General features: G+C 44.6%; 1 protein-coding gene across 2 annotated transcripts in view; it reads left to right on the top strand.

Moving 5' to 3' along the window:
• Positions 1 to 19,275, top strand: part of KHDRBS2 (KH RNA binding domain containing, signal transduction associated 2) — a 457,717-nt gene that overhangs the window by 411,442 nt on the left and 27,000 nt on the right. For both annotated transcript variants that reach the window (XM_032216390.1, XM_032216389.1), the window contains one exon: positions 10,053 to 10,135. In XM_032216390.1, coding sequence (XP_032072281.1) covers positions 10,053 to 10,135 — 83 coding nt within the window. The remainder of the gene's footprint in view (positions 1 to 10,052; positions 10,136 to 19,275) is intronic.

The following is a 19,275-nucleotide window of genomic DNA, read 5'->3' as shown; positions in this document are numbered from 1 at the left end:
GAAGCTGTTATAGCCAAAAACAGAGCTCAGGAGCCTGTTTTCTGTGGCAGAGCACCGACACCCCCCCCCCCAGGTCAAAGAACCCTGATGCTGCCCTCAATAATATCGAGTTTGACACCCTGCCCTAGAGCAACCTACTGCAATCCCTGATAAGATGTATTAAGCAAGCAGTGCCAAGAATTCCAGCAAGTATTCTGTTTTCCAATGAGAAACTTACACATATGGAAATCAGAAGGTATCCTTTTATTTCCTGTCCATTTCCTACTCGGTGGAGAGAAGGCTTTCCCTTAAAACACCTGCTGATATTGGAAGGAAGAACCATCCTGCCTGTTCTTAACCATTATCCGCCACATGTTCAGGCTGAAGGACTGCGTAGGATTCTTCTGACATTAAGAAATGATCAAATTTGCTTACTTTTTTATGTTATATCATAACATAAAAGTAATCATCTAAAGTAAGATGGAGTGTAAAATCTTAGAGCAGGCCTTTCCAATCTTGGAAACTTTTAAGACACATGGACTTCAACTCAGAGAATTTCTAACTGGGGAATTCTTGAAGTTGAAGTCCACGCATCCTAAAGTTGTCAAGATTGGCAACCCCTGCCTTAGAGGATCGGTTGTTTAGCATTGCAAATAAAAAGGCCCAGTTTTCCAACTCACTTTCAGCTGTAAAATGATAGAATATTTCAGTGGTGGGATTCAGCCGGTTCACACCTATTCGGGAGAACCGGTTGGTAACTTTCTAAGCAGTTCAGAGAACCGATTATTGGAAGAAATCTCCTTTTGTTTTTTTCCACTTTACAGGGCTAATCCTGTAAGGAAGCCAGGAAGGAAACATTCTGGTGTTATTTCTAGCCTCATCTTTGTTGCCCTGCTTACAGAAATTGTCTCTCCGGTTAACCCTTATGACATTGTAACAGCTAAGGTGAAGCGCCCTTCAACCTGAGTGACCTTGAGTTGGCCACTCCCGTCAAGTCACATGACCACCAAGCCCCACCTACCCAGATAGTCATTAGGGCAGAGAACTGGTTGTTAAATTATTTGAATCCCACCACTGGAGTATTTACTAGTATCTGGGGCCAGTCCTGCAGAAAACTTAATATAGGAGCAATCTTCCTCTCCCTTACTGGATAATGAAAACATTTGTAGATGAGCACCAAGGTCCTTGACTCTTATTTGAAAGCAAATAAGAGGAAGCCATGCAAGAATCTGATAACTTTATACTCAGCCTAACACAATATAAGTCTTTAATTTTGTTGGTATGATTTCCTATAATGGAATGAAGCAGATTCAGGCTGCAAACCAATACAGTCTGCCTGGCTGTAAAAATAGCTCAATCTAACAATTAAACAATTTCAATCTACTCAATTTTTTTTGTTCTTCCAAACTGCAGACAGTTCTTTCCTACATCTGCATTAATTCTGTGTTCTTTGAAGTTCGTGCCATACAGGTTTGTCCACATTTCTATAGTGTACAGTTTTTATGTGTTTACTGGTAAAGTCACTTTGCTTTCCAACCCTCGCATGCATTTTTTTTAAAAAAAAAAAACTTGCTTGCTGTGAAAGCGTGCTTTGTCCATTCTTTGTTTCATTTCTTCATAAACATTTTTTGTTTATGTTTGCTAAAAGCTGCCTGGATGAAACTATTGCATGCATTGCATCAAGAAGAGCCTTCAAACTAGAACAAAACTACTATCGCCAAGAGAAGCAAAGTGCCACAACTTCCTACTTGGGCAAAGGGTTGGATTACAAGACCTCCAAAGTCCTTTCCAACCCTGTTATTCTGTCCTGTTCGGCTGCACCACCGGATAAGTCACAGGTGTCAAACTCAAGGCCGGTGGGCCAAAATGCTTAGATCTGGCCCATGAAGCCATTCTGGAAACAGCAAAGGACAGCCCCATGAGCCTAGAGAAGGAAGGAAGGAAGGAAGGAAGGAAGGAAGGAAGGAAGGAAGGAAGGAAGGAAGGAAGGAAGGAAGGAAGGAAGGAAGGAGATTATAATGAGAGGGAGGGAGGGTCTGAGGGAAGTTCTTCCTTAGTTTCGAGTTTCGAGTTTAATAAAATTTGTATGCCACCCACTCCCATTGGGACTCTGGGCGGCTCACAACAAGACAAAAGAAACATTTAAAATTTAAGAATAAAAAATACAATTAAAAGTCCACATCATCCATTCCATCTAAGTGGGGCTGGATATCAATCAACAGCCCCAGGCCTGCCGGAACAGCCAGGTCTTCACGGCTTTACCGAAGGCCGGGAGAGTGGTAAGGATCTCTACAGGTAGATTGTTCCACAGGGCTGGTGCAGCTACAGAGAAGGCCCTCCCCCGGGGGGCCGCCAGCCGGCATTGTCCGGTTGACGGCACCCAGAGGAGGCCCAACCTGTGCGATCTTGTTGGTCATTGGGAGGTAAGTGGCAGGAGGCGGTCTCTCAGGTAGCCAGGTCCTAAACCATGTAGGGCACATGTGCTCCCGACACGAGTGATGTTGAGCTGGTCACACCAACCCCGGCCAGGCCCACCCTGGCCCCTGAGGTCAAACTGATGCAGCCCTCAATGAAATCAAGTTTGACACCCCTGATATAGGGGGAGAGCATCACTTCATTGCATAGAGGCACTCTGAAGAGACACTTGGCTCAACTCTCCATCAGAGTGAACAGCCTCTTTGAAAAAAATCTGCATAGCCTTCCATAGGTGTCGGGCTGATGGTAAAGAATGGTTGACACTGGTGTAACTATGCATTTGTACAGGTTGCATTTCTCACAATAGCAATAGCAGACTTATATACTGCTTCATAGGGCTTTCAGCCCTCTCTAAGCGGTTTACAGAGTCAGCATATCGCCCCCAACAACAATCCGGGTCCTCATTTTACCCACCTTGGAAGGATGGAAGGCTGAGTCAACCCTGAGCCGGTGAGATTTGAACAGCCGAACTGCAGAACTGCAGTCAGCTGAAGTAGCCTGCAGTGCTGCATTTAACTACTGCGCCACCTCGGCTCACAAGGGGATGTCCCCTGTGAAATTATTTATTGTCAGTTACAGTCCCATTCTAACAAGCTTCTGTTAAATGAATCTGATTGAACAGAAGATAAAATATCTTTGGATGATGCGAATGCTGATTTATTTCTATAGAAGTAACATCAGAACCAAAACTTCAAAATCGTGTGTAGTGTATTTAATCATTTTAGAGGCTGTTAAGTACAGAACAAAGTCCTTTCAAGTGAGCTACCAACTGCTTTACTAAAACCTAGAGATGCTAAACTATTTCATTTGAACCTCATTTCAGAGGAAACCAACCCGGTCCAGATTAATGGACCCAATACATAGTGAAATACATTTTTTTTTATCTTTCCTAGTTTCTAAATTGTCCTTCTCATCTCAAAACACACATACAAGAATCAACATCTATGATAAAAAACATATTAGTATAAAATAGTTTTTAAAATAAACGCCGAAGAAAATATGTACAAAATAAATGTTTAGGAATGCATTGAGAGATATTTCGTGTGATTTAAAAAAAAAACATTGCAGATTAAAACAGAAAGCAGACAGATTGCACTTAATGAGAGAACATCTGTGAAATGAATAAACTGCTTTTGCCTTCCATGCTAAAACCATCTGCCCTAATTAGGAAGTTACGATCATTAAAAAATAAAGCAGCAACAGGTAGAAGCACTTTTAGCAAATGTAGATTTATCTTTTTGGGGTTTCATGTTTCATATTTGCCTGCCTACAGAATTTTCTGACTAACAAATATGCATGAGACAACTGATATAAACCTGAAGAGGAAATTCCCAAGCTACGGCCCACTATTTTAAAAACTCCCCTAGTTTTGATTTCTGCAATCAAAACAGGTTATAGCAATAGACCAGAAAGGTTTCTAAAGATAATTTGAATACTCCAGTTTCCTCCATCTGACTTTACAGTTTTAAAATTGCTGGGTTCCACCACAAATCCACAAAGCCCTTATCCGCAGAGACATAAGCGCAAAGACTAATCCGCGCCATTCGAAGCGCTAAGGAAAAACGCGACCCTACCGCGATGACATAATCGTGGAGGGCAAATCCACGCCTTCCGAAGCACTCAGCATCCTAAACCTAACCCTAAACCTAACCCTAAACCTAACCCTAAACCTAACCCTAAACCTAACCCTAAACCTATCCCTAAACCTAACCCTAACCCTAACCCTAACCCTAACCTAACCCTAAACCTAAATCCAAACCTAACCCTAAAGCAAACCCCTAAACCTAATCCTAACCCTTACCTTAATTTAAATCCGCTTTCTGCCGCCGCGCTGTTTTAAAGCGCCCTTCTGTTGCGGCGGTGATGACGCGCGGTGATGACGTCACGGCTTTGGCAACACGATTTTATCACCGCTATTTTGACGAGCGCGGTTTTGTCATGCCACGAAATTGCTGGTCTTCTTTGCAAAGCAGTATTATTGTCTTATTAGCCCATTGTTCTTCTGTTTTTGATTTCTACATTTTATTTCCTCTATAGCTTTTAATTCTTCCCGTATGTTTACAGTTAACTTGATTCATAGTAGCAACATGTTCCAGAAGAGGCATCTAGTGATCAGTCCCTTTGCCAGAATGTGCTCGGATGCAGAACATGCATTCATATTGCTTTTGATATTTGCACTTGAAAATTATCCATTTTAATATAATCTGGGTAAAGTGGAAAGTGGGTTGAGGAGTATAAATTTAAGTGTTGCTGCTTTGTCGGTTGCCAAATATGACGACAATGCTGGCTGCGATTAACATTGCAGGAAAAATCCAATTTGTGCTGCTGCAATTTCTTGGAGTTGTTCGTAGCAGTGCGTTCTCATGGTTGCGCTCAAGCGACTCTAGCCACGAATCTTCTTTGTTATCACCGTGGCTTGCGGAAGTAGGTACTCAAAATTAAATATATAGCGGTAATAGGAGCTTCTCTTTCTGTGCCAAAGCTGTTCTGAAAAAGAGTTTAATTTTCTTGACCTTTTGAGTGTGCTTCTCTGCCAACACTTTCTGCAAAATATCATGGAATGTTCTTGTCTGTTCAAATGTCATAAAATACATCTCTGTAAAATAGGTACTCCAAAAAAAGAAAAGAAAACAGAAAACCCACAGAGGCTAAACATTTTGATCTTAAGTGTATTTTGAAAAGTAGCTTCCCTAATGTTAATTCGTTTGAAGGATCTTTCTTTTTAATCCTGCATTTATTTGTCAGATGAACTTTCCTGAACATGTAATATTTGGAACATCATAATAGATAGGTAGGTAGGTAGGTAGGTAGGTAGGTAGGTAGGTAGGTAGGTAGGTAGATAGATAGATAGATAGATAGATAGATAGATAGATAGATAGATAGATAGATAGATAGATAGATGATAGACAGATACATGATAGATAGATAGATAGATAGATAGATAGATGATAGACAGATACATGATAGATAGATAGATAGATTGATAGATAGATAGATAGATAGATGATAGATAGATAGATAGATAGATAGATAGATAGATAGATAGATAGATGATAGATAGATAGATGATAGACAGATACATGATAGATAGATGGATGGATGGATGGATGGATGGATGGATGGATGGATGGATGGATGATAGGTAGGTAGGTAGGTAGGTAGGTAGGTAGGTAGGTAGGTAGGTAGGTAGATAGGTCTGTGGGTGGGGATGGATGGATGAATGGATGGGTGCAGTGGTGGGATTCAAATAATTTAACAACCGGTTCTCTGCCCTAATGACCATCTGGGTAGGTGGGGCTTGGTGGTCATGTGACTGGGTGGGCGTGGCCAACTCAAGATCACTCAGGTCAATGGGCGCTTCGCCTTAGCTGTTACAAGGTAATAAGGGTTAACCGGAGAGGCAGTTTCTGTAAGCAGAGCAATAAAGATTAGGCTAGAAACAATACCAGAATGTTTCCTTCCTGCCTTCCTTACAGGATTAGCCCTGTAAAGTGGAGAAAAACAAAAGGAGATTTCTTCCAACAATCGGTTCTCTGAACTACTTAGAAAGTTACCAACAGGTTCTCCCGAATAGGTGCGAACCGGCTGAATCCCACCACTGGATGGGTGGGTGGATGGATGGATGTTAGAGCACTGACTTTGTGAGACTGGAGTTCAAATTCTTACTGATACTCCTTATTTATAGGAGTGTTGAGTTGAGTTATTCCATTCGGGCTGTAGATTTTTCAGTTGGTTTAGACCAAATAACCCAGTTTAATCTGATTTGATTCAGAAAGTCAGTTTTATTCAGAAACATGAACATCAGATTGAATTTGTGAGCTGCACCTTTGACTAGTACTAATAAGTGAAGGGCTTGGAAGATATTTTTCCCAGGCCCCGTTTTGTTATTTTAGTAGAAAACTCTTTTCTGAACGAATTCATGAACTCACCTATTTCATACTGTTAAAAGAAGAGATTATTTTAAGCAGCCCTGTCTTTTCCAGTTATTCTGGGAAATTTGGCATCTAAAGCAGCTCATTTGTTTGACCTACCTTACTATTGATAAACCTTATGATTTTACCCAAGAACTTATAGTGTATCCTTCCAATTATTAGTTGGGCGGAAGAAATTAGAACCAGAGTCAAATAAGTTAAAAAACACATTTGGCGCAGTACTTATTGTGGCTTTCTCTGTACAAGAAAAGAAAGAAGGAAAAGAGAGACACAGAGACGGAGAGAAAAAGTATGTTTTATATGCCAGTAATAAGCTTCTTAATGATATAATGAGACAATGCATTCTTGCAATCATCTAGTCATTTTTTAAGCTATTATTTCACCCACCACTATTTAGAAATGCATTTGTACGCTGAACTGCAGGGAAAAAAATAATAACTGTAGCCTTCATTAACATTTTCCGAGAATATACAATAAATCGCACTTCAGCCTTACTAGCAACATACCTAGCAGCCAAAGACTGAGATAACAGCCACTGTATCAGGAAAGCTATATGCGCTGGCCATCATTTGCACACCTAGGTCAAAAGCAGCCTCTGAAGGGCTACCAGCACCATTAGATAGTTGTTGTGGCCCAGCAGGAGTGGTTGGAGCTGCCACCAGACTCCGACAGCGAGGGGGCCTATGAGTCAGCTCTGGAGGATGTGGAGGACCCTGGACAGGGTTCCGACTCCGAGCAGGGTGCAGAGAGGCTGGTTGGCCACCAGGAGGCATCTGAGCCCTGGACCAGTGGGGAGGAGACAAGGGAGAGTGAGCCGAACACCAGCAGTGAGTTGTTCCTGGATGCACGCCATCAAAGAGCTAATAGGCGTCAGGAACAGTTGTGCAGTTACAGGAGGTAATTGCACTCAGCTGGTGGTCATTAGGCTCCTCTCCAGACTGTAAAAAGACTGCTTGTGCCCTCTTGCAGAAGTCAACACAGAATTGAATGTCAGAGAACATTACTGTGAGCTTGGCAGGCTGGATTGCTGCCAAACCTTATCTGTGTTTATTGCTGCCCAAGCTTGTCTGTGCTGGTTTTCTGCCAAGGACCTGTCTGTCTGTTAATTAAATGCCGTAACTTATCTTTGGCTCGGAATGTGTTGGTGTAGGACGAGGGCGGTCAGAACAGATAGTAGACCATGCTGTAAAGGAACAACAAAGCAAGAAACAGGGTGGAGATGAGATGAAGACAAGGATTTCCTCACTTTTCTCTATGGAGATTCTCAATCATCTAGGTCATGGTTCCCCCAAAGATGCTTTTCCAAAAAGGCAACTGGGCTTTCTTTCTTGGGTTTTTTTTTCTTTTCAAAATGTTTAGCTTCTCATCAAAGAAGTTGAAGATGCTACTTGGATGAGAAGCAAATTGTTTTCAAAGAAAAAAAAACCAAGAAATTACAGTTGCCTTTTAGAAAAGCACCTTTGAGACAAGTGGTGGGATTCAAATAATTTAACAACCGGTTCTCTGCCCTAATGACCTGGTGGGTAGGCAGGGCTTAGTAGTCATGTGACCATGTGGGCGTGGCTAACTCAACATTACTCAAGTTGATGGGCACTTTGCCTTAGTTGTTACAATGGTAATCAGGGTTAACTGGAGAGACAGTTTCTGTAAGCAGGGCAATAAAGATGAGGCTAGAAACAACACCAGAATGTTTCCTTCCTGCCTTCCTTACAGGATTAGCCCTGTAAAGCGGAAAAAAATCAAAAGAAGATTTCTCTGAACCTCTTAAAAAATTAAGAACCGGTTCTCCCAGACAGGTGCGAACTGGCTGAATCCCACCACTGTTTGAGACATTCTTCAATTTTTTTACAGCAGGAAATAACAACAACCCAGATCCAACAGGGTATTCAGTTCTTGGTTTTCTAAAGGGCCACAATCATTTTAAGGCAGAAAAAGACATCAGCCTAGCCTTCCTCTATGACTCTCTCCAGACCACTGTTGTACATAACCTGATCAAAATAATGGAGGGCTTTTGTAACCGGATGAGTATACTAGTAGTCTAATTTTGTGAGTTTATTTTCCATGCCACACTGATCCCACACAGTAGGTCAGCTCTAATTGCAACACATCTGCCTTTGTTTCATTTATATAACTTTCAGCCTTAAATATTCCGAATATTCCGTTGCTAGCATATGATTCTGGGCTCCCTTCATTAAGAGTTTACTTTTAGCCATATATCCTCATTTTTGCCTATTGTCAGCTTCTATCTCTCCACCCGAAACCAATTTCCCTTTCTCTGCCAGAGTCACATTGTATTTCTTTATCCAGAGTTTATCTGCCAGTTCACCTATTTCATACTGTTAGAAAGTGCCAAGTCCATCAACAATCTGTTTCGGATGGGCCTTCTTCATAGTAAAGGTTGCTAACTCATTTATCTTTTATCACTTTATGTTTTATTGAATTCCAAAAGAACAAGCTTCTTGGCATTTTTGAGACCATTATTTCGAGTTTCGAGTTTCATTTTATTTATATGCCGCTCTATTCCCAGCGGGACTCAGGGCGGCGCACAAACCCAAAGGAGGGGAAGGGAAACACAAAAACTACACAAAAGTACATGGCATATAAAAACAACCAACAGCCACACGATTCGAGAGGGGAAGGGAACTCATTGACCCCAGGCCTGCCGACACAGCCAGGTTTTAATGGCTTTTCGGAAGGCCTGGAGAGAGGTGAGGGTCCGAATCTCTGCGGGGAGCTCGTTCCAAAGGGCCGGAGCCGCCACAGAGAAGGCCCTCCCCCAGGTCATGGCCAGATGACATTGGCTAGTAGACGGAACCCGGAGGAGGCCTAATCTGTGTGATCTAATGGGTCTTTGGGAGGTAATTGGCAGCAGGCGGTCTCTCAAGTTGCTTGGCATGATTAGCTTCCTCATAGAGATGGCTTACTTGACAGTTTCACCTTTACGCAGTCGAAAAACAGTTATAGCAATTAACTTTTTTTTTCCTATGCCATACTTTGGCCAAGGAAACTCCATTTTTATCAGTCTTGTCCAGACACTGGCGCGGAACTATTTCTGGATTAATCTCTACCTGATTAGCACACTTACGATGCTTTGGATAGCAATAGCAATAGCAGTTAGACTTATATACCGCTTCATAGGACTTTCAGCCCTCTCTAAGCGGTTTACAGAGTCAGCATATCACCCCCCCCAAAAAATCCGGGTCCTCATTTCACCCACCTCAGAAGAATGGAAGGCTGAGTCAACCTTGAGCCAGTGAGATTAGAACCGCTGAACTGCAGATAACAGTCAGCTGAAGTGGCCTGCAGTACTGCACCCTAACCACTGCGCCACCTCGGATCAGGCCACTGAACCAAATTAGAGGTTTCCAAATTCTCTTAGTAGAACATTAACAATCCAGTTTTTCAAAGTCCTTGACACTTCCCCCAATTCTGCACTGCAGCACTGAGGAGTCTCAAGAACAGAGTCAAAAATGAAGGTTTCTCCGACTGGATGTTGTGATAAAAACTCTTTGCTTTGACTGGAAGGACCAAAACCATTCAAATCTGTATTATTGAAGCTATGTTAATTTGCTTGAATACAATATTTAAATATTAAGGTTTTATTACAGGTGCCGATCTGTTACTGGATCAGCTTTCTAAATTATGTCTTTTTTTTTTTCCTTATAGGGGTATGATGATAGATATGGGGGTGAATATGATGAACCAAGTTATGAAGCCTATGATAATAGCTATACTACACAAACACAAAAGTAAGTACTCATTATTTTAATGACAAACTCTCCCTGGCTTTCTTTACGTTTTTAACTTTTAACTCCCTCGCAGGTTATTGCTGGAACAACATCTTAACGTATCTCAGTTCTTACAATATGTATTTCAATAATATTAAAGTTATCACATTTCATGGTGCAATGACAGTCAAAATGATAGCCAATGACATTTTTTTTTTCAAAAACCAAATCAAAGGACAGGTCTTCTTGTAAATGGGCTACCATTTCTGCACAAATGCAGTCTCTCATTGCTGTTCAAATCTCTTCCTGCTAAAAGACTATAAAACAGCAGATGAGCTTCAAGAAGAATAAAAGAAACAAACAAACAAAAAAAACCCATACAACATTATAGTAGGCAGCCATATTTTATTGTTGTTGTTTTACAATTTTTTTAATAGACCAGTTTGGTCGAGTGGTTAAGGGCACCAGGCTAGAAATCAAGAGACAGACATGAGTTTGAATCCCAACCTCAGTTGGGTAACCTTGAGCTTGTCCTTCTCTCTTAGCCCAACCTATCTCACAGGATTGTTGTGGGGAAATTAGGAAGAAGAAGGTGTGCTGAATATGCTCACCACTTTGAGTTATTTGTAAAAAGAATAAAGGCAGGGTATAAATTAGATCAGTGTTTCTCAACCTTGGGGACTTGAAGTCCTGTGGACCTCAACTCCCAGAATCCCCCAGCCAGCATAGCTGGCTGGGGAATTCTGGGAGTTGAAGTCCACAGGATTTAAAGTCCCCAAGGTTGAGAAACACTGAATTAGATAAATAAGTAATGCAATTTGAATTTGTAACAAATTGTTGGTGCAAGATACAGATTAAGGCATGATAGATATGCAAGATTTCACTCCCAGACCCATGAAAACCATACACATTGGAAACCAGGAACAGAATTAGGTTCAGTAACACCATGGTAATCTTGTAAAACCATGGTTTACATAAGAAAGACTCTGGACAAAACTTAGGATGCGAGACAGGCTAAAGCAAGCCGAAGTCAAGAACTGAGAAGGTATTCGGCAGAAAGGAATGTGTTGCTCAACAAGAGCAATGCATTTTCTGCTCAAGACAATAATGGAGTCTTTCAAGGCAAGGCACGTCAGAAGGTACCTAGCATTGGAAAGGCAAATCGTTGTTTTGTACATTCTGTAATGGTTGTGGGAATAACCTTGAAAGACAGGAGGAAGAACCCTTCCCTAGGCAATAGTTTGGTCAACAAAATTGGAGCCTGAACAGAAATGTAAGTTGAGACAGCATCTCAGAATTGATCCTCCCTAGATCTCTGGTAGATACAGGTAGGGAAGCAGGGAATACTTCCAGACTTGAAAGATTCAATAGTCTTACAAGCAATAGCAATAGCAGTTAGACTTATATACCGCTTCATAGGTCTTTCAGCCCTCTCTAAGCGGTTTACAGAGTCAGCATATTGCCCCCAACAACAATCTGGGTCCTCATTTCACCCACCTCGGAAGGATGGAAGGCTGAGTCAACCTTGAGCCGGTGAGATTTGAACCGCTGAACTGCAGATAGCAGTCAGCTGAAGTGGCCTGCAGTACTGCACCCTAACCACTGCGCCACCTCGGCTCTTGATCCGGGGACACTGCAACTGTCATAAATATGAACCAGTTTCCAAGTGTCTGAATTTTGATCACAAGACCATGAGAACGTTGCATCAGTCATCGTTGTGAAAAAACAGTCGTAAGTCATTTTTCCAGTGCTACTGTAACTTTGAATGGTCACTCAACAAATGGTTGTAAGCGGAGGACTACCTGTATCCACAATAGGAGCCATTTCATGGGAGAACCTACCTTCCACCAGCTTGAAACGTATTTGGAAAACTGTTTAAAAATAAGACAAGGTTTCAGCTATAAATAGCAATAGCACTTAGACTTATATACCACTTCCCAGTGCTTTGCAGCCCTCTCTAAGAAGTGTACAGAATCAGCATATTGCCCTCAACAATCTGGGTCCTCATTTTACTGACCTCGGAAGGAGGGGAGGCTGAGTCAACCTTGAGCTGGTGAGAATCGAACTGCTGACTAAGGGCAGAATTAGCCTGCAATACTTCAATCTAACCACTGTGCCACCACAGGTCTTTTAAATCTCAAACTTAAAAAAAAAATCCTTGTTTCTCAAAGCAAACCAAGATGAATCATAACAGACTTACATAGGCAGGTGTTCAAAAATGTGTTAAATGTAAGTCATTATCCAGTGTTCACAAAGGCCTGAGTTCAAAGGAAAGAAGCTGGCAGATTCTTTAATCACCACCATGGGCATTTTAGCAATAATAGCAGTAGACTTATATACCGCTTCATAGGCCTTTCAGGCCTCTCTAAGCGGTTTACAGAGAGTCAGCATATTGCCCCCAACAATCTGGGTCCTCATTTTACCCACCTCAGAAGGATGGAAGGCTGAGTCAACCCTGAGCCGGTGAGATTTGAACCGCTGACCTGCTGATCTAGCAGTAGCCTGCAGTGCTGCATTTAACCACTGCGCCACCTTGGCTCTTTGACCAACTCATCACAGACTTCTATCCACCTCCTTAGGAGCCGAGGTTGTGAAGTGGTTAGAGTGCTGTACTGCAGGCCACTTCAGCTGACTGTTATCTGCAGTTCAACGGTTCTAATCTCACCGGCTCAAGGTTGACTCAGCCTTCCATCCTTCCGAGGTGGGTGAAATGAGGACCCAGGCTGTGGGGGTGATATGCTGACTCTGTAAACCGCTTAGAGAGGGCTGAAAGCCCCATGAAGCGGTATACAAGTCTAACTGCTATTGCTATTGATATTGCTAACTCACCTAAATATGACTTCACTTTGGAAGAGTTTCCCCATCTGCCGGTGTGGCTGTAGAAAGAATTACAGAGCCGGTGTGAGACCTGAATCCTGCTACAGAATGCATTTTGCCATAGTGAAGGCATAAATCTTCTGGAAGGGTGTGCCGTTGGCTCCCAACTTTCACACAATATATGAGAGAAGGGAGCCACGAGCTTCGAGACAGGAGACTCCGACCATTTGTAGCATTTAGGAAATGACTACATTAGGGGATGTCCCACGTGCAAAACAGACCAAGAAGATCGTTTTGAAGAAAGAAACAAAGAGGGACTTGTGGCTTTGTTAAAAGTAAAACATCTATCCATCAAAAAAAAAAGATGTAGATGGTTTCCCAGTATCATGGGGACAATTGTCAGTTATTGAAATCACATATTAATAACTAGGTAATAGCTTGCTGCAGAATCCTCCCAGTAATATTCTCCGTAAAACCGAATGACGCCGATTCAATAATTCAGCTTTATTGGAAGGCACAAGACAGCAGCCGAACCATTGAGATTGAATTTACAATCAGTTATTGAGTTTGCGGGACTTGCCTTCCCAGTTACATTATTTCCATCCTGTTCGTGCGCTCGCGCTGTTGGTTAGATGGTTGCGCTGCAGGAACTCCATTGCTTAAGAAGTTTAAAGTCTTTACCAATTGCAGTTTGTTCATTTAGTGTCCCTCTCAATCACAAACACAATCAGTTTGGCTACCAAATTAAGTGCGAGGCAAGTAGATGGGTAGAGTTTCAGCAGGCGTGATGCTTTCTCCTTTGCTGACAGCAGCACGGAACCATTTTTTAATTTATTTGACATTTCTATAATTGTTTCGTTTGAAATTGAAATTGAAATTTAATGAATTTATATGCCGCCCAATCCCGAAGGACTCTGGGCGGCTTACAAAATACAATTCTAAAAATAAAAATTAAAAATAGAGAAGAAGAAACAGATTTAAAAGAGACACATCATGCACTCAATGTAGGCGAGGCTGGACCTCATTCATGAGGTCAACAGCCCCAGGCCTGCCAGAATAGCCAGGTTTTAGTGGCCTTTCGGAAGGCCGAGAGTGTGAGAAGAGTCCGGATCTCTGGGGGTAGATCATTCCATAGGGTCGGAGCAGCTACAGAGAAGGCCCTCCCCCAAGGAGTCGCCAGCCAGCATTGTCCGGTCAACGGCACTCGGAGAAGGCCCATCCTGTGAGATCAGCCGTTGGGAGGTATGTGGCAGGAGACGGTCTCGCAGATATCCGGGTCCTAGGCCATGTAGGGCTTTAAAGGTGATAACCAGCACCTTGAAGCGAGTTTGGAGACCGACAGGGAGCCAGTGCAGCTCATGGAGGATAGGTGTAACATGGGTGTATCTCAGTACACCCGATATTGCTCGCGCGGCTGCATTCTGGACCAATTGTAGTCTCCGAACACTTTTCAGGGGCAGCCCCATGTAGAGTGCTAGAGTGGTTGTTTTGTTTTTATGAGAGAGAGAGAGGGAGGGGGAGAGAGAGGGAGAGGGAGAGGGAGGGAAGAAAAGAGACAGGGAGGGAGGGAGGGAGGGAGAGAATGAATGAATCAGTTAAAAAATGTTGTGCGGTAATAATTGGAGCACAGTCAGGAGATATCCAGATATGTAAATCAGAAATTATAGGAGTGTGTAGTGACAAAAAATTAGGAGTCCAGTGTAATTTCTCCGACAAATGATTTTAATTAAAAGGTACAAGCTTTTATATCAGATGCATATAGTGACTATACTAATATAACATTTAGATTGAGAGGCAGAGGGGAAACAGCATGTAAGACAAAGATTTTGTAGATTTGTAGATTTTAATAGCATTTATAGGCCGCCCTTTTCCCTGAGGGGACTCAGGGCGGCTTACAATAACAAGGAAGGGGAGTGAAGACAAAACATAAAAAGAAATGTGCAATAACTGAAAAATACTAAAAACACAACATTCTCTCAGCATTCGGGAGGGGCGGAAGAGTTTATCCCCAGGCCTGACGGGCTAGCCAGATCTTGAGGGCTGTACGGAAGGCCTGGACTGTGGTCAGGGTACGAATCTCCATGGGGAGATTGTTCCATAGCGTCGGAGCAGCAACTGAGAAGGCTCTCCTCCGGGTAGTCGCCAGTCGGCACTGACTGGCGGATGGAATACGGAGGAGGCCCGCTCTATGCGATCTGATGGGACGCAGGGAGGTTATTGGCAGAAGGCGGTCTCTCAAATAGTCAGATCCACTACCATGGAGCGCTTTATGGGTGGTAAGTAAGACCTTGAATTGCACCCGGAGATCCACAGGCAGCCAGCGCAGCTCGCGGAGGATAGGTGTTATGTGGGCGAACCGAGGTGCGCCCACAATCACTCGCGCGGCCGCGTTCTGTACTAGCTGAAGTCTCCGGGTGCTCTTCAAGGGCAGCCCCATGTAGAGCACGTTGCAGTATTCCAGCTTAGAGATCACAAGGGCTCGAGTGACTGTCGTGAGAGCCTCCCGATTCAGGTAGGGCTGCAACTGGCGCACCAGGCGAACCTGGGCAAATGCCCCCCTGGTTACAGCCGATAGATGGTGATCAAAACTCAGCTGTGGATCCAGGAGGACTCCCAAGTTGCGGACCCTATCTGAGGGGTATAAATTTTGTCCCCCCAGCCTGATTGATGGTACGGTGGTCAAATTATTGGGAGGAAAACACAACAGCCACTCGGTCTTGTCTGGGTTGAGCACCAGTTTGTTTGCTCTCATCCAGTCTTTAACAGCTTCCAGACCCTGTTCCATCACGTCCACCGCTTCATTGAGTTGGCACGGGGCGGACAGATACAGTTGAGTATCGTCCGCATATTGGTGATACTTTATCCCGTGCCTCCGAATGATCTCGCCCAGCGGTTTCATGTATATGTTAAATAGGAGGGGGGACAAGACCGACCCCTGTGGCACCCCACATGTTAGGGGCCTCGGGGACGATCTCTGCCCACCCACCAACACCGACTGCGACCTGTCCGAGAGGTAGGAGGAGAACCACTGCAAAACAGTGCCGCCCACTCCCACCTCCCGCAGTCGTCGCAGAAGGATACCATGGTCGATGGTATCGAAAGCCGCTGAGAGGTCAAGGAGAACCAGGATGGACGCAAAGCCTCCATCCCTAGCTCTCCAGAGATCATCGGTCAATGCGACCAAAGCAGTTTCTGTGCTGTAACCTGGTCGGAAGCCGGACTGGAAGGGGTCAAGATAGTTTGCTTCCTCCAAGGTACGCTGAAGCTGGAGGGCCACCACTTTCTCAACAACCTTCCCCACATAGGGAAGGTTGGAGACTGGACGGTAGTTATTAAGAATAGCTGGATCCAGAGACGGTTTCTTCAGAAGGGGTCTCACCACCGCTGCCTTAAGCTCGGTGGGAAAATGCCCCTCCCGAAGAGATGCCACAGCAACCGCTTGGATCCAGCCTCGTGTCACCTCACTGCTGTTGGCAACCAGCCAGGAGGGACACGGGTCCAGTACACAAGTGGAGGTACTCACAGCTCGCATAGCCTTGTCCACATCCCCAGAGGCAACTTCCTGAAACTCAACCCAGAGATGGTTTGCCAAGTCTTTCCCCTGTGTCTCAGCTGGCTCTGCAAGAGTGGAGTCCAGGTCCGCTCGAAACCGGGCAACTTTGTCCGCCAAGAACTGAACATACTCCTCAGCCTTACCCTGTAAGGGGTCCCCCGTCTCCCTCCTATTTAGGAGGGAGCGGGTTATCCTAAACAGGGCGGCTGGGCGGGACTCGGCGGACGCTACCAAGGAGGCAATGTATGTTCTTTTTGCCGATCTTAGAGCACGAGTATACTCCTTGGTGCATGCTGTTACAAGTGCCCGGTTCAATTCGGACCTGTCTAATCTCCACAGGTGCTCTAGGCGTCTCCTCCGGCGCTTTATCTCCCGGAGCTCCTCGGTGAACCAAGGAGGCCTCCGGGGGCCGCTGACCCGGAGGGGCCGTAGTGGCGCAATCCGGTTTAGAGACCCCGAAGCTGCCGAGTGCCAGGCAGCGACAAGGGTCTCAACCGAACTGTGGGCGAGAGTATCTGGAATAACCCCAAGCTCCGTCTGGAACCTAATGGGGTCCATCAGTCGCTTGGGGCGGAACCACCTGGTCGGTTCCTCCTCCCTACGGTGGGGGTTTGGCCTCCGGAAGTCTAGCCTCAGTAGGCAGTGGTCTGACCATGACAGGGGTATGATCTCATTACCCCTCAGACCAAGATCGTAACTCCACTGCTCCGAGAGGAATACGAGGTCGAGCGTGTGACCCGCTGAGTGGGTTGGGCCTCGAATTACCTGAGTCAAGCCCATGGCTGTCATGGAAGCCATGAACTCCTGCGCTCCGTCAGAGCGTTCACCGAGCGAAGGCAAGTTGAAATCCCCCAGAACTATAAGTCTAGGGAACTCAGCTGCCAGCTCGGCTACTGACTCGAGGAGCGAGGGGAGGGCTGCTGCAACGCAGTTGGGAGGCAGGTACGTAAGCAGCAGACCCACTTGACCCTTGAGGTCCAACTTCACCAGCAGGGACTCACACCCGACAAGCTCCGGAGCAGGGATCCTACGAGGTACTAAAGACTCCCGGACTACAATAGCCACACCGCCACCCCTTCCCTGGGCTCTCGGCTGGTGTAGCACCTGAAATCCGGCTGGGCACATCTCTACGAGGGGGACTCCTCCCTCTGTGCCCAGCCATGTTTCAGTAATACATGCCAGGTCTGCGCCCTCATCAGTTATCAAGTCCCGGATGAGGGGGGCCTTATGAACCACAGACCTGGCATTTAGCGACAGCAGCCTGAGACCAGGGTCCTGATCACTCGCGCCATCTGACCTTGGAGTGGGACTCCTAGGGCCGGAAGGAGGGATCTCTGTAATATAGCGAACCCTCCTTCCCCAATGATGGCCTGCCCTAAAGTCCCCGCCGTATCTGCCTCTCCCTGTTATGACCGCAATGCTCCGACCCTCACCCGTGGATATAGCCCCCCCAACCACCCCAATGGCCCCCATATAACCCGCCAGGTCCTCCGAATCATTCATACTCAAACTCTCACACAAGCAGTCCTCACTAATAGAATAGAATTAAAACACAAATACAGCTAAATAAAGATAAAAGTGAGATCATTCATACAACCAGACAATCCCATGCACTCAACATACCAGTTAAAATTAGAAAATGATAGGGTTGCGCAAGTTCAAGATAGTATTAAGTTCGTAATAGTCCAACGTAATAGTCCACCCTCTCCTGAGGGGGGGAGGGGATCACACCCTAATGGGGGGCTCCACTCTTCTCCTTCTTCTATGCCCCAAAGAGAAGTCCACAGCCGGAAGGTCAAAGTTCGATGATATACAAGGTAGTCATGTGTAATAAAGGGGAGGCAAAAATGCATGATGTTTATAAGCAAGAATTGTTCAATCTTATTCCCCTTAAAGTCCCAGTGAAAATCAGCGGACCACATAGGCGAAAGTCTCTTTCCTAGGAAAGAGGAAAACGAAAGAGATAGATGCTTATGCGGAGGAAAATTACACGTAAATAAAAAACGAATGCTTTCCCAAGTTATGATTGGCTAAAGAACAGACTTTCCCCATGATGGATGGATGGATTCAGTTCCAGTTAAGATTTATAATTACTGGTAGTTTTTGTTTAGCAACTACAATTGAGGTTGGCTACTCAGTTTTTAAGGGAAGCAATCACTAAGTGAAACTGTGGCAGTGCACAAAATCTTACTTCAGCTTTGCTCTACAGACCTACAAAGATAGAAAATTCGGGGATTGATCATACAATTACTTTTTTTATCACATAATTGTGGACAGATGCTAAACATGGCAGTTTCTAAGGGAGGTCTGCTTTTACTCTCTTTCAGTAGCGTGTATCCCTGCCACAGTGGTGGGTTTCAAATTTTTTTAGAACCTCTTCTGTAGGTGTGGCCTGCTTTGTGGGAGTGGCTTGCCAGCCATGTGACCATGTGGGAGTGGCTTGCCAGCCATGTGACTGGGTGGGCATGGCCAACTTGTAAAATGTGGTGAAACTCACTTAACAACGCTCTTGCTTAGCAACCAAAATGTTGGCTCGGGAACTCTGGCATTTGAAGCACGCTACAAGACCCTTGCACCACTAATCGTTTAGAAAAGAACCCCAGGGGTGTTCAAACTTGATAGCTTTAAGACTTGTGGACTTCAACTCCCAGAATTCCTCCTCTCGCTCTTCATCTTGATGATGTCCGGACAAGCGGGGGGAGGGAGCTGGAACCAGTTCTAAATGGCACTGTAGATTTGTGGAACCTCTTCTATTGAAGAGGTTAGAACTGGCAGGAACCCACCCCTGTCC

This window comes from Thamnophis elegans, chromosome 4 (assembly GCF_009769535.1).
Source record: "Thamnophis elegans isolate rThaEle1 chromosome 4, rThaEle1.pri, whole genome shotgun sequence".
Taxonomy (NCBI): Eukaryota; Metazoa; Chordata; class Lepidosauria; order Squamata; family Colubridae; genus Thamnophis; species Thamnophis elegans.
Note: the sequence above shows the minus strand (reverse complement) of the source record. Positions and strands in the feature narration are given on the sequence as shown.